The sequence below is a fragment of the Dama dama genome, chromosome 4 (assembly GCF_033118175.1).
Source record: "Dama dama isolate Ldn47 chromosome 4, ASM3311817v1, whole genome shotgun sequence".
Lineage (NCBI taxonomy): Eukaryota > Metazoa > Chordata > Mammalia > Artiodactyla > Cervidae > Dama > Dama dama.
In genome coordinates this window covers 71,305,583-71,322,015 of record NC_083684.1, presented here as the reverse complement: position 1 = coordinate 71,322,015, position 16,433 = coordinate 71,305,583, and the positions used below count along the sequence as shown (strand labels likewise).

Genomic DNA, 16,433 nt, shown 5'->3' with positions numbered 1-16,433 from the left:
GAGACAGCTTGCTCCTTTTCGCTGCCACATGAGGACAGAAGGAGAAAGCTGCCATCTGAACACAGAGGAGCGGGCCCTCCGCAGCCGGGATCTGCCAGCACCTTGATCCAGGTCTTCCCAGATTCCTGAACTGACAGAACAAAGTCTGCTGCTTGAGCTACCTGGGCTGTGGCTTTCTCGTTGTAACAGCCCACGCTGAGACAGGAGGGCATGAGCAAGGTGCTCAGGCTGGAGTCTGGGGATGTTAAGTGCATTATGTTCAAAAAGAAACGAGTAAGCAGAGAAATAATTCCATTCCTACATCAACTAGTCAAGGTCATTCATGAATCAGTGATGACAATGAGCCCACAGAGCTGTGAAGTGAAACCTGCACCTGAGCTCCACCGAACAGAAGTTAGGGTCGTGTGAGTATTATGGTCTCTGACCACAAAAACCCAGGCCTGAATTCCAGAACTCAACGTGAGCTTTACGGCATCTGGCAAGGCACTCAAATGTCACAGGCCTTCATGTTCCTCTTTTGAAAATTAAAGCTAAAACGAGAACCTGTCTTGTAGGACTGCTGTGAAGATGAAGTGACACACCACCTATGCCATGCGTAGTAGAGGGCCAGACACAGGGCAAAAAAAAATCAATCAATCAGATTTAACCTTTTATTACGGATCAGTCCAATATGTGCACCAGGGACCTGACCAGGAAGCAGGTAAACTGACGGCGTGAGAACAAGAATGTGTGGGTTAACCTTGGAGAGTTTTTTAAGAATAGAAGGATGAACCCCTCTGCAGGGCCACAGTGGAGACTCAGGCAGAGAACAGACGTGTGGACACAGTGGCGGAGGAGAGGGTGGGAGAGCAGTATCCGAACACAGACATCACCGTGTGGAAGACAGCCAGGCAGTGGGAGGCAAGGATGGAAGCTACACAAGGGACACTCAGGTGACAGGCGAGGCTTTAAGGACGAAGCAGCACAAGGACCAGGCTCTACTGTTGACATGAAGATGTGCTGAGACCTCGGGGGCTGGGGAGTGGCTGCGAGGGTCAGTGTGGGAGACAGGACAGACAGACCAAGGGGCACAGAGCAGAGGCAGGGAGACCAGCCAGGAGCGTGCTGGCATCGCCCAGGCAGAAGCCGAAAGCCTGGACTGGGAGCATGGGGACGGGTCTCGCATAGCTGGCGGAGGTGACGGACTCGAGACGTGCGCACGGAACGGACAGGGTTTGGTGCCGCCTGGATGGAGGCGCTGGTGGAGACGGGAGTGCCGAGGAGCTGTCTGAGGTGTGCCCGCCTCCTGACCTGCTCACAAGGCGGGAGGAATGGGCAAGGTCTGAGCTCTCTCTCGGGGGTGTTGGGTGTGAGGTGCCTTGAGGTTTAGGCAAAGAGGACAGAAGACAAGAGAAAGAGGGTGCACCTGTCTGCTCGATGCTGGGAATGTCAGTGGCAGAGAAGGTGGAAACGGGCTCCAGCTGTCCAGAAGGAAACGTGAGACCCTGCCCTGACTCTCAAGCACTAGTCCTGTGATGCCAACAGCTCACGTCTGCTGAGCCGCTCTCTACAGTCAGGTCCAGTGAGGAGCAACTTCACACACAATCTATTACATCCTCTAACCACCCAATGAGGCAGAAACCATGAGGACTGTAAATTTCCAGGACTGAACAGAGTGTAACAAACCACGCTCACCAAATCATTTCTTTCCTCTCCGTGGACACACTCAGCCTCTCTTCCCAGCCCTGGGCACCAGATGACAAGGTCAAGTCGCAAGTCAGTGGAACATGAGGGAAACACCGTGTTGGGAGCTGCTGTGACACTTCTCCTTCTCTGTCTCCCCTCTGCCAGCTGGAGGATGCCAGGAACCCTGGAGGGCCCACACGAATGACAGGAGGCACCCCGGTCCCAAAAAACTGCCTGCTCACAGCTCCCCACAGATCCACGCGGTCCTTGGCTCAAGAAGAACACTTTTCCGTACACTGTGCCACAGAGATTCTGGAATACACCTGTTCGAGCAGCTAGATTTACCTTGGCCAAACGCACAGACAAAGATCGCGGAACATCCTTGGGCCACAAGGCTGTGTGCTGTGTCACACCTAGTCTTTAAGCTCACGCTCATGGAGCTGAGAGCCTGAACTGACCTGACACACCCCACACCTCCCAGCAGCATCACAGGGCAGGGCAAGCATGGGTCCAAAGGCTGCAGGGATCCCCCACGCCCATGACAAGAACATTCTCACAGAGCGGACGGGCCGTGGCCTCCATGAGGCGTGCATGTTGCCCTGACCACCCTGGCCAGCTGTGGGTACTCACACGAGCAGGAGCCAGGGGTGGGCCCTCTCTTCGACGTCTGTGACTCAGGGCCAGGCTCCGCTGGGGAGATCAGCTCTGGCTCAGGCAAAGGACATCCTGTTCAGAGAGAAAAAAAGAGAATGTGGGGATGTGTGGGAAGAAGAAGCCTCTCAACCGAGACCAGGACTGCAGGGTTTGGAAGAGAACCCAACATGTGGCTGCTCCCCTCCAGGCAAACAGAACCCTGCACCTGGGAAACATGTGAGAACACCACCCTCGGTCCCCAAAGACGGCAGATGTGACCGCCGGCTGCACAGACAGGACCCCTCCCCGATCTCCATCCCCAGATCCCCGCGCCGCTCAGACTATTTCCTGAGGACTTTACCTAATTCAGTGGAGTCGGGGGCCTCCACCTGCCTCCCTGAACACCAACAACACGCAGGGTGTCCTGTTACCAGCACAGAACAGGTCAGACAAAGTCTGTGGGGAGAAGTCCAAGTACCCGCGGCCTTAAATGCTTCCCGGGTGCTGGTGACCAAACTGGCAGGCTATGGACCCTGGTCTCCATCGTCACACAGACAGCAGCTAAGGTCCACAGGTGTCCCACATCACCTGCTCCTGCCCTCGGGAAGCAGCTTGCGATGTCTGTGAGGGGACTGGCCTCAGCACCAGGACCAAGGATGTGGAGAAACAGACACCTGAGTTGGCACCCCCACCTGGGAGCCAGCATCACCTCTGAGCTTCTTCTTAGACAACATGACACATTTCCTTTCCGGCACAGACTGCTCCAAACACACATCAACAAAGGAGGGGGTCAGGGACGCAGATAAGTCGCTGCCGGAGGTACCAGGACCCACACAGAAAGTGCACCTGCAGCGCAGATCCTAACCCACGGCCCAGGACTCACCAGTCATCACTAGGCAGACTTCACCCCATCGCTTATGTGCTCGGGGACGGGGCGATGCAAATTAAGGAGCCTGCCCTCTGCTGTCAGGAGTCACGCCCCCCGTGACCCCGGGGACTTTGCCTGTGCTGCCCTGTCCAGCTGGGAGGCTGCTCTGCCCACTCTCCTCTGACTAGCTTGCTCGTCCTTCTTTGGTTCTCACCTCAAATGTCACCTCCTGAGAAGATTTCACTAAACTGCGGCTTCTGAGTCTAGGAGCTTCATCAGTCTGCCATGTTGCCATGGCATTTTCTTAACCCTAATGTTAAGTCAAAGCTCATATTTAGTGGACTTCCTGTTTCCAGTTCTGCCTGTAAGGAGCTTCCGAGTCCCCACTCCATCTGAACAACAAGTGGAAAGCTGAACAGACAGAAAAATCGAGTCGTCTTGGGTCAATAACAGAGCTTAGGGGACAGGGTAAGCTGCTGTCCCCAAGACTGGAGACACAGGGAATACAGTGAGTCACGGGAGCAGAGACCAGTGAGCAGAGCTGCCACGGGAACCAGCGCCAGGTGAGGAGACCTGAACGATAATTAAAGAGCTGCGGCAGGTTCAGAGCGGACAACTCTGAGATTAAAAGAAGTCAAGTGGGACTCAGTAGTAGGCAGGCCCTCACAGTGTCGTGGGATCTCTCTCCACGTCACGTTCAGCTGTCGGGAAAAACTGCCGTGAGTCATGCTACAAGTCAAAGGACATAATTTGAAGAGCTAGAGCAAGCATCAGAACCTGACAGGCCAGGGATGCTGGAATCATCAGATCAGGAATTTTAAATGGCATTGATGAATATGCTAAGGGCCTGAATGAACAAAGTAGACAGCACCCAAAAACAGACGGGCAATGGAAGCAGATAGAAGGAAACTCTAATTAAGAAGCAAAAAGAAATGTCATAGATCAAACACCACTGATGAATGCCTTTGATGAACTCATTAGTAGACTGGATGTGAGAACCGATGCCCCCCAACCTCAAGACTTAGAATAAAATTACGGTACTGAAGACAGTGTGATACTGGTGAAAGATAAATGGAACAGAATTAAAAGCACAGGAACAGACTCACATAAGACACTCAACGGATTGCTGACAAGGTGCAAACGCAACACGACAGAGCAAAGCTCGTCTCCGCCACAAACGGCGGAGCAACAGGACATCAACACGTCACAAATGCCATTGAGACAGAGGCCTTACACCCTTCACAAAATTCACTCAGAGTGAACCACAGATGTAAATGGAATAAAAGCCCAAAGAACTCCTAGAAGATATTACAGGACAAAACCAAGGCGACTACAGGTACGTGATACCTCCCTAGATATAATACCAAAGGCATAACCCAGGAAGGAAATGACTGATAAGCTGGACTTCATAAAAATTATAAACTTGTGCTCTGCCAAAAGATAGGAGAGGACAAGCCACACACAGACAGGAGAAAATATTTGCAAAAGACATATCTGATAAAGGACAGTTGTCCAAAAATACAAATATTTCTTAAAATTAGACAGTAAGAAAACAACCCCATTTTAAAATGAACCAAATACATTAACAGACACCTCCCCAAAAGCAAGAGCAAAGACCTTAAGATATCTCACCAAAGACAATATACAGATGGAAAACAAGCATATGAAAACATGCTCCACAGCCTGTCATCAGTTCAGTTAACTGGCTCCATCGTGTCTGACTCTTTGCAACCCCAGGGACTGCAAAACGCCAGGCCTCCCTGTCCATCACCAACTCCCACAGTTTGGTAAAACTCATGTGCATCAAGTCAGTGATGCCATCCAACCATCTCATCCTCTGTGGTCTCTTTCTACTTCTGCCTTCAATCTCTCCCTGCATCAGGGTCTTTTCCAATGAGTTAGTACTTCACATCCGGTGACCAAAGTATTGGAGCTTCAGCTACAGTGTCAGTCCTTCCAAAGAATATTCAGGACTGATTTCCATTAGACTGTCATCAGGGAAATGCAAACCTAGACACCAGTGCACACCTATGAGAAGGGGTAAAACAGGAACACTGACAACACCAAATGCTGGGGAGGATGCTCCGCTCCAGGAACCCTCCTTCCACTCTGGTGGGAATGTAAATGATGCCACCATTCTGAAGTCTGGTGGGTTCTCAAAAAACTACACATGCCCTCACCACAGGACCCACCAATCACAGTCCTCACTCTTCACCCAAAGGTCCTGAAAACTCACACCTGTGTAAAAACCTGCATGCCTGCACATGGACATTCACAGCAGCTTTTCTCATAACTGCCTACATTTGGAAGCAACCTAGATGAGCTTCCCTTGTGGCTCAGCTGGTAAGGAATCCGCCTGCAATGTGGGAGACCTGGGTTCGATCGCTGGGTTGGGAAGATCCCCTGGAGAAGGGAATGGCTACCCACTCCAGTACTCTGGCCTGGAGAGTTCCATGGACAGTCCATGGGGTCAGAAAGAGTCGGACAGGACTGAGCGACTTTCACTTCAGATTTCTTCAGTGGGTAAGTGGATGAACTATGGCACATCCAGACAATATCATTCAGCACCAAAAAGCCATGAAAGGACGTGAAGAAACAGATGCCCATTACTGAGTCAAAGAAGCCAATCTGAAAAGGCTAAGTACTATCAGATGACAGCTATATGACATTCTGGAAAACACAAATGGAGAGAGTCAAAAAACATCAGTGGCTGGTGAGGGTTGGGGGTGAACAGATAGGACTTTTAGGGCCACAAAAGTAATCTGGATGATACTATGATGGATACATGTCATCTGTCCAAACTCATGGAATGTACAATACCCAGAGTAAAACCTAACGCACACCATGGACTTTATGTTATCATGTGTTCATGTAAATACATCAGCTGTAACGAATGTACCATGTAGGGAGAACACAGATAATGAAAGAGGCTATGATCCCTTGGAGGAGGAAATGGCAACCCGCTCCAGTATTCTTCCTGGAGAATCCCATGGACAGAGGAGCTTGACGGGCTACAGTCCATGGGGTCACAAGAGTTGGACACGACTGAATGACTAAACACCACCCAATGCGCCTGTGCAGGGAGCAGATTGTGGGAAATCTCTGTACTTCCTCTCAGTTTTGTGAACCTAAAACTGACTTTTAAAAAAAATAGTCTTAAAAAGACATTTTTTACAGGTATGACCATATTCCAGGGACTATGCCAAGCAATTTAATTTAAATGTATTTAAAAAAGAACTGAATTAAGCTTATGTACTAATTTAGAAAAGAAACAACATACGTATCTAAAATATTGAGCCTGTTCATTCAAGAACAAGGTAAATGTCTGCACGGATCTGAGTCTTTTTAGGTCCTAAGCAAAGGACTATTTTGACTGTCCTTGTGGACCTTGCATGAAAAATTCTATTGCAGGATCTCCTTACAGCACCCACATGAAGTACGTAGTGCAATAAGCAGCATTTTACAGATAATGAAACGGGGGCTGAAGCAGATGAAATGATCTGCTGCAGCCAGGACTCGGTGAATGGCTATGAAAACCAAGGTCTGCTCACCTCTGGCACCTGGCCTATTTACGTACAAAGCTACCCAACACTGTTTCTGAGAACGCTGAGTCCACGTGTAGGCGATGACCATGACAAGGAGGATGATTTCGTCATTAACGGCAGCGACAGCAGCAGGGGTCCACAAAGGCTAAACCTGCTCTCACTCACCCTCACGACCGCCGGCCATGTGAGGAGGACGCTGCATGACTTCAGGACACCGCCTATGCGATGATGGACACACAGCAGGCTTCAGTCACTGGCCCGGGGACACGGCGCTCACGGGCAGGGCAGCAGAGTGGGATCAGCCGCCAGGGGCCGAGCACCAGACCCGGTCTCCCAAGTGCTCCCGTCAGAGGGAGACGGCACACAGCGGGTGTGAGGCCAGCAGCCTCAGACAAGTGGCTGTGGTGGGGAGAGGGCGGCTCGAGCGGGGACCGGAGGGAGGGGCAGACCTGGGGACGCCAGAATTTAGTATTTCACGAACCACTAAAAATAAAACCTTGGGGTGGGAATCCCACACTGTGATTGGATCAAATAGAGACCTTTGTACAAACATCAAGTATCACTTACTCCTGTCAAGATTTCACAAAAGAATGCAAAGGAGAGCTTTTCATGATCAAGATGTGCCTTTAGAGTGGACAAGCTTTCTGAGTCACTCATGCCAACAGCCCTACTTTCCTTACCTTCTGAGGACAGTGTGTGGGAGAATGACATGAGGCGAGCATGAGCAGACACACAAGACAGACATCCGGAAGGAAACAGAGGTGAGGGGGATGCGGGCGACAGAGAGAAAGCACTTGGAGACTACTTCCTTCTGCAGAATAGCTGCAGCAGCAAAAGCGCTGTGAGAAGAAAGCCACACGGCAGACCCACAGAGAGGCAGACGGGAGCCCCAGAAGCCAGGGCAGAACACGCTTCTCTAAGTCACTGCGTCGGTCCCTCGGGGAGCCCAGCGGGAATTCTGGCCTCCGGGTTCTGTGAGATGCCCCCGTTCCGTCCCAACACACCCTTCTCCTTTGGCTGAGACCAAAAGCAAACTAGTCTTCCGGTTCAACCCTCCCTCAGTGAGACCTACAGGGCCCAGGCAGGAAGAGGTGAGAACAGAAAACAGCCGAAGCTCTGGGGGAGGAGGCTGGCGGGCCGCAGAGGCCTTCTCAGCCCGCCGGGCCTGGAGCCAGAAGGGGAAGACAGCAGAGTGGGGGCCTCACCCAGAGACACCAGGAGCCTGCAGGTCTCCAGCATCACCTCCCAGTACAGCGTCCTCTGGACGGGGCCCAGATGCCCCCACTCCTCCTGGGTGAAGGTCACGGCCACGTCCTCGTAAGTAACAGGCACCTGGAAAGTAACAGAGGCAGCGGGGTTGGTCTTGGGGCTCTTGGTGCGATCGGAGCCCATTCCTTTCCGTGGCGAAGACGCAGAGACCTGACACCTCCCGCGGGCTGAGCTCGGGGCGGGCCACAAGGAGGCGGCCCCCACCCGGGGGTGACCACAGCCACGGAGAGACGGAAGCTTCCCGTGTGGGAGCCAACGGAGAGCGACACGAGGTCAGCACCGTCTGCAGGGGCGGTGGGGCACAGAAGGGTAAGGGCGCGACGATCTCAGAAAAATGAGAAAGAAAAAGGGTGAAAATATGACTGACATCCCAACACCAATAATAATCACAGCGACAGCACCCCGCACCCACTGGTCCCCACTGCGTGCCTGCCTCGGGCTGAGCGCGTTGCATGTTTTGTTAAAGTGACTGAAAGTCCCCAGCCTGAAGCCCCATTCCTGAGGTCGGAATCCAAAGTCCTCAATCAACACTTGCCTGTGGAACAACTTCGCACATCATCGCACACCTCACAGGAGCATCACCCGAAGCGGTGATAGCTGCATGGAAGTGGACAGGCCTGTACGGGCTCCGCTGCTTTCTGAATCCTGGAGACTCCCAGGGAGAATCCACAGGAACCACCCCTGCTCATCTCTATCTGAGACCTGTCAGCATGTGTCCCGGAGCAAATGCCTCAGGACCAGGGAGCAGGAATTGCTGAGGACGGCGCAGGCTGTAGTCAGGCCTCAGATGGGCTGTCTGTCTGTCCTGGCTGAGCAGGATGGAGCCTCCAGCAAATGAGCTGGCCCTCCCGGACACGCCTGCTGCAAATGCTCTCAAAGGGTGGGGGAAGTAAGACAAACAATCGAAGATGGCTCCGTAAGGCGGTCTTTACTTCTGCAGAAGGGCGCACTACAACGGTCTGGGAGCAAGCACACAGAGTGGGAAATCCACTGTTTTTATTCCTAAAACGAGGGTTCCCTCCTCCAGCTGCTCACAGGCTGAGAGTCACACAGTTATAATCTTCCTGGAGGCCACCTAAATTTTTGATTGGATGATTTATAGTAACTGTTTAACTCACCCCTTTAGTTCTTTACTAATGTCCAGGATAAAGCCCTTGAAATTAGCCCGCTAAAACATCCTCGTGAGGAAGGAGAATCAGGAAGTGAAAAGAACAAAGGGCTGGCAACTAGCTGCCATTTTAGAAATCTTATAAGCCGGTTATATACCTTTCTGTTCAACAAACTGAAAGTGGTCAAACAGGAGATGGCAAGAGTGAACATCGACATTTTAAGAATCAAAGAACTAAAATGGACTGGAATGGGCGAATTTAATTCAGATTACCATTAGATCTACTACTCTAGGAAACAACCCCTTTACAAGAAATGGAGTAGCCTTCATAGTCAATAGGAGTCCGAAATTCAGTACTTGGGTGCATCTCAAAGACAACAAAATCATCATCATCTCTGTTTGTTTCCAAGGAAAACCATTCAATATCACAGTAATGCAAGTCTATGCCCCAACCACTAATGCTGAAGAAGCTGAAGTTGAACGGTTCTATGAAGCCCTACAAGACCTTCTAGAACTAACACCAAAAAAAGATGCCCTTTTCATCACAGGGACTGGAATGCAAAGGTAGGGAGTCAAGACATACCTTGAGTAACAGGCAAGTTTGGCCTTGGAGTACAGAATGGAGCAGGGCAAAGGCTAATAGAGTGTTGCCCAGAGAATGCACTGGTCACAGCAAACACCTTCTTCCAACAACACACAGGAAGAGACTCTACAGATGGACATCACCAGATGGTCAATACAGAAATCATACGGATCATACTCTTTGCAGCCCAAGATAGAGAAGCTCTATACAGTCAACAAAAACAAGACCTGGAGCTGACTGCGGCTCAGATCTTTAACTCCTTCTTGCCAAACTCAGACTTAAATTGAAAGAAGTAGGGAAAACGACTAGACCATCCAGGTATGACCTAATTCAAATCCCTTACGATTATAAAGTGGAAGTGACAAACAGACTCAACGGATTAGATCTGATAAACAGAGTGCCTGAAGAATGATGGAAGGAGTTTTGCGACACTGTACAGGAGGCAGTGATCAAGACCATCCCCAAGAAAAACAAATGCAAAAAGGCGAAATGGTTGTCTCACCCGCATGGGGTCCATCCAGGCCGCCGCCATAGCGGGGCCTTGTGGAGAGCGTGGGGCCGCAGCGGCGGCTCCAGGATTCACCGCCCGCCGCCCGGAGGCTGCCTAGGGCGGGGAGACCTCGGCGGACCGTCGCTCTCCGAGCCTCAGTAGCCCAGGCGTAGAGGCCCAGGCTATCGCATCAGACCTGCGGGGATGGATCGGAGCCCCGGCGGGCGCTCAGGAGCCACCCCCGTGACGGAGGACCCGGGGCGGATGTCAGGCTCGCACACTGACCGACGCAGAGGTGAGAAGAACAGCTTCCTCACCAGCCTTTCCAGCTCCGGCCGGGGACAAGCGGCCGCGCCGGCTTTTCAGTCCCTACAGCCCCAGGCACGCACTGGACACCGACTGATGACGCACAGTCATAAAAGCGCCCGGAAGTCCCGGCCCGGTCCGCGGCTGTCATTGGTCCAGCTTCAGCGGAAACTCGCGCCGCTCAGATTTCTGGGTAACGTAGTTTTTTACCCGCGCAAACCAGAAAGGAAGGTGACAATCGGGTCCTGACCCTGGAATTCTGTCGTCTGCTGCTTTCTGTTCACCCCCAGGATCCCTTTCAAGCTCCCTGTGTAGAGCCTTCTAGGCCCTTAGAGGAAGTTGTAATATGTTTTGTGCGTGTTCTAGAAATACACCCAGGAACTGTTTAATCTACCACAGTTAAGATACACAGAAATGGCAATGACTGATACGAAGGGCCAAATTTATGTTCCACAGATCCGTAGAAACTTGAGATGGGGAACGTCGCAAAGGGCCCAGCGGGGACGATCGGGACGGGTCAGGGGACAGAAGCAAACAGTGCGCGGTCCAGAGCTTTTGTTTTCGACAGGAGAGGGGAGGCAAGGCGGGATAAATGGCTTGGTATTGGCTAGTCTGAATCCTGTCAGGCCTTGGAGCATGGAGGCCGTCCTTATTTGCCTGTCACAGGTCGGTACAGGATGGGAAGCATAGTCTACTGAAGTGTAAGTCAGAAAGAAAAGGGGTTTCTATTAGGGGCTTTGGCTTGTTTAATCTACAGGTGAAAGGAATAGCCCCTAAGAGCAGTCTGTTACCTCTAAGAAGTGGCTAGCCCTGAAAGGAGCAGTCTTGGGATCCTCTGGTGGTTTAATGGTTAGGGCTCTGTGCTCTCACTGCAGAGGGTCCAGGTTTGATCCCTGGTCAGCGAACTAACATCCAGCAAGCTGCAGGGGCCCAGCAGTCAATCAATCAATCGAGAGGTAGAGACCAAAAAAAATAGGCAGAGGGGAAACAAAAACAACAAATACATGCTTAAAACATGGATCGCCAAATTAAAAAATCACAGTAGACAGAAATTTCCTTCAAGCCATCTATCTGGTTACAAGGACAGAAGTATAATGAGGTGGTCTCACTAGAGGCTTATGCTCGACACTGCTTCAAGGCAGGCAAAGGATGTTACCCATTTATAACTTAGTTTAGACCATTCAATTGTCAGGTATGTAACATACCTGTGAACAGATTACAGATCTTTAACCCTCAAATCTCAAGGAGGATGTCACTGACCATTCCAGAGGCTGCAGGCACCCCACAACTGAGATAGGAAAGGTGGTCTATGGGTCAGAGCCTGAGTACCAAGGGGAGCGGTATGTACAACCAGAGACCAGACTTGAATGGGTCTCCAGTATCACGTCTCTCTAGAGGGACCAAACACTCCCATATCATCTCAGTAAAACTCACAGACAGGTCCATGAACTTGACTAAGCCTGCAACAACACACTCTTTAATCTCCAGTTATGCACACTTAATAATGCAGGAATTATGACACCATATTCGTTAATCTTCTTTCTTGAAGTCAAAGGCTACAAGTTTCAACAGTAGGAACAAACAGTAAAGGAGAAACTGTTGACATATGTGCACTGCAAATACACGGCGTTAACCTGGTTGTTAACAAATCTGTAGAAATAGAGGCAAATACAGGAAATATTTGCAAGTCAAATCACTTGGCAATATATCTAAATAGATACAAGATTTATTGAGAGGCATGATTCTTTCTCGTCAGATATTCTCTATATTTTGTCTTCATTAAATCCTGAACACCTGTAAGAATTTCTGCTGTGACGTAACTTGTTACAATGATTTATGTGTATTTAAACCTTCACCTCAAAGCTGTGACTTATTTTTGTCATAGGAAACTGTATCATGCCCAGAAAGGATGAATGGCTCAGTGTAGGTACTGTCTGTGTATTGTGTTACTGACCTGCTATGCTTCTGAAGGTCAAAAATCTTATGTTCCAAGCAGAGTGCCCAATAAAAATACTGGGCTCTGAGGTTCTAATGAGCTCCCCTAGGAGCCATTTCACAGATGCTGTTGAAATTCACTGACGGAATTTAAACTAAGCGCTCAGAACTCCTAAGGCTTCCCTGATGGCTCAGACGCTAAAGTATCTGCCTGCAATGTGGGAGACCTGGGTTCAATCCCTGGGTCGGGAGGATGTCCTGGAGGACGAAATGGCAACCCATTCAGTACTCTTGCCTGGAAAATTCCATGGGTGGAGGAGCCTGGTAGGCTGCAATCCATGGGATCACAGAGTTGGACAGGACAGAGCAACTTCTCTAGAACTCCTAAGGCTTGTCCCTGGCTTCCTCTGGACTCCAATCCTTGTACCTTTCCCCTTATCTGAGATCGCTTTGTAATCTTTCGCTGTGACAAAACACAGATGGTAAGCATGATAATACACAGAGTTCTTTGATGTTTTCCTAGTAAATCATAACCTGGATAATCTTGAGGACTTTCAAAATAGTCATTCATCATGACTCTTATTTAAAGTCTGACCAGTCTGTTCATATAAGCACATGTAGTTTCTCTTTGTGGTCAACATGTCATACACGGTCCCCATTATATACACAGCTTTGTGTAAACACTCTGTGAGGGAGGGAGTAAAAATACACTGCAGTGTGTGGGCTTTCACCAACACACACACATACTGAGGGAAACAATAAATTTAATGTGTCTAATGAGGGAAACAAAAAGGTTAAAGGAACAGAATTGGACGGTGGCTGGAGGTGAGGATGATGAAAGAAAAATGGCTGTAAGATGGCTTGGTCACCCAGACACAAGACACTGGGATTCACTGAGATGTTTTTCAGGCACCTCAAACACAGTGTCCAAAACCAAATCAACCTTGTCCTTCTTCGATCTCCCTGCTACTTCAAACTCAAGAGATTATCTATATCTTTGACAAAGTTATGAGATGATGCCAGCACTGAAGACTGAATGTGGTTTCACACTCAAACTGAAAGGGTGGCCAAAATGTACTGCAAAATGAGAAATGGGGGTCAGAGAACAATGCATATTACTTGATCCATTTCAGTAAAAATGAATAGTGACAAGGAAACCAAGGATTCACACTATATGGAGCAATCTGGGAAAGTGATACGGGCATGGACTCTGTAAGCCAGCCTAAATGCCTCTAATCCCTAACCTCATACTTTGGACAACGGTACAACTTTGGGCAAATTCCTTAATCTTTCTATTCCTCAGTTTTCTGATTTGTAAAATGAGGGTAATATTACCTACCACATCAACTTGCTAGAAAGGTTAGGAGTTGACATGTTTAAACATTCAAGACAGTGGTGGATGTACAGTAATACCATGTGTTTGCTTGCTCTTACAACTTCTATGGGTGCATCCTCATGGTGATGATTCTGGCCATGTGACACATGCATAAACTCAGTGTGTATGAATACACAGAATGTCTGGAATTATCAACAAGGGTAACAGACATGAGAGACATTCACCCTGGAGACACAGATTTGGGAGAACTCTGTAGCTCACTGAGTGTAAAATGCCTTCAATGGGAATTATCTCACTCATGGAACATATCAAAGTAAGAAAACAGTGGCCTTGGATGGACCCCAGGAAGCACACTGTTTAATACTAATACATGGGCTGAAGACAGAGTCTCTGAAGAAGGGCAAGACCTGAGAAAGCAGGGAAGGACATTTAAGTTAGAGAGGTGGGCAGCAGTCCAAATGGGGCTGCGAGGTAGGGGGAAGAGGACAAAAGGAAACTCTAAGACCTGCTTAAGCCAGGTGACCATGACAGAGATCATCCTGTAGTTGTCACTGCAGTGAAAGGGACATGAGGGGGCGAGGACAGGCAGTGGACTGAACAGTCACACAGCGTGTCTGTGAGAGAACGGAGGATGGCACAGCTCAATGGAGAAGTGAGGCATAAAGTGCCTAGGGGTGAGGAGCAGGGCACAGATTATGAACACAGAAGGGAATTAAGAGGGAGAAGTTAAAGACCAAAAACAGAGACATAAAAGAAACACAGAGGTCCTACCCACGCTGGAAAATATGGGGGAGTGTGTTCAGCCACAAAGAGGAACAGTGACTGTGGAAGAGGAGTAGCCCGTACTCTTCAGGTTGTAACAAGTCTTACTGAGCAACGAAATCTTACACACAAATCTTCTCTGGGGAACAGAACTCTGAACAAGCTGAAGGTCGCCCAGTTTTAATTTCCTGAGAACTATGTATGGATAACAACAAAGACTGCAGGTCTTCCATTCCTCCAGGTATTTTAGGATTTCTATTCCAATAATTAAGATAAAGTACCAGAGACCAATGACTTTGGACTACAAGTTTTGCTGTGTTCTGAGTCCTTTTTGGCATCATAAACTAGGCAAAGAAATAGAAGATGTATAAAAGAACAAAACAGAAAATCAAACAATTGAAAAATTCAAAAACCGAAATGAAAATTCACTGGGTGAGCTCCACAGTAGATTATACATGAGAGGGAAGGAGTCAGTGAGCTCAAAGAGAGCTCAAAGGGAATTAACCAATATGAGCAACAGAGAAAAACACCCTGGGGAAACAAAAAGGTACAAGTCAGAGGGTCCTATGGAACAAGAACAGGAGACCACCACTCTTGTTACTGGAGCCCCTGAAAGAGAGGGGCTGGAAAAACTATTGGAAGCGTAACTAAAAATTACGCAGATTTTCCAAAGGGCATATACCACAAAATTTTTAAAGTGAAGCAAACACCAGACAGGAGAAGCCCCCAAGTGCTATGGCAGGTTGCATCCTGATCAAACTTCCCAACTCTCTATACAGAGAAACAGCACTGAGAGCACTTGACGAAGCAGGTGCAGCACAGACAGAAACAATCAGCCAGACGGCAGCAGATCCCTCGTCTGAGACCACGGGAGACAGGAAACGCCTTGCCTTCCAAGTGCTGAACGAAAAGAACTGCTGACCCTGAATCCCACACCCCACAAAAACATCCTTTGGGAATGAAGGAGACATGAAGACATTCTTAGAAGAAGGAAAACAAAAACATTTGTTACCAGAAAACCTACCACAAAAGACAGGCTATAGGTGTTCCTGGGGTAAAAAATTTTAAGAAACTGTTAATGGAAGACCCCTCCGATTTTAAGAAGGAAGAAAGAACAATGTAATGAGTAAAAGTAAACAGACTGTGCTTCTGATGAGTTTTGCACAAGTTTTGCAAAAGTGGTTTGACAGCTGAAGCAAAAAAAAAACAGCATCCGATATGGTGCTCAACATACATAAAGGAAATACTGAAGACAGTCATGTTAAAGAATGGGGAATGTAAACGTACCCAATGGAAGTAAGTGTCTACACGTCAAAGTGCTAAAATGTTGATACTGTACACTCTGATAAGTTATGTATGTACAATACAATACCAAAAGTAACCACTAAAAAACATGACATATACTCAAAAACGTCACAGATATATCAAGTGGAATTCCTAACATTAAAGTAACTCAAAAGAAGGCAAAACAAACAAAAAGTAGCCCCCAAAACCAAACAGGGCAAAAAAACCAGGTAACAAAAACATCATAAAATGGTAATTGTAAGCCCTAAAAATATCAATAATTATTTTAAACTTAAATGACCTAAACATACCAAGTTTTAAAAAGAAATCAGTAAAATGGACATTAAAAAATGAGGCTGCTGCTGCTGCTGCTAAGTCGCTTCAGTCGTGTCTGACTCTGTGAGACCCCATAGACAGTAGCCCACCAGGCTCCCCCATCCCTGGGATTCTCCAGGCAAGAACAGTGGAGTGGGTTGCCATTTCCTTCTCCAGTGCATGAAAGTCCAAAGTGAAAGTGAAGTCAGTCAGTCGTGTCTGACTCTTAGCGACCCCACGGACTGCAGCCTACCAGGCTCCTCTGTCCATGGGATTTTCCAGGCAGGAGTACTGGAGTGGGGTGCCATTGCCTTCTCCAAAAAAATGAGGCAAG

At 48.7% G+C, this 16,433-nt stretch overlaps 1 protein-coding gene across 1 annotated transcript in view; it reads right to left on the bottom strand.

The window, feature by feature from the left end:
- LOC133055250 (zinc finger protein 805-like) overlaps positions 1-16,433 on the bottom strand; it is a 40,156-nt gene that overhangs the window by 5,007 nt on the left and 18,716 nt on the right. Inside the window, 5 exon segments of the mRNA XM_061140666.1 lie at positions 2,296-2,391; positions 7,917-8,043; positions 8,516-8,667; positions 10,174-10,275; positions 10,358-10,482. Coding sequence (XP_060996649.1) covers positions 2,296-2,391; positions 7,917-8,043; positions 8,516-8,667; positions 10,174-10,275; positions 10,358-10,482 — 602 coding nt within the window.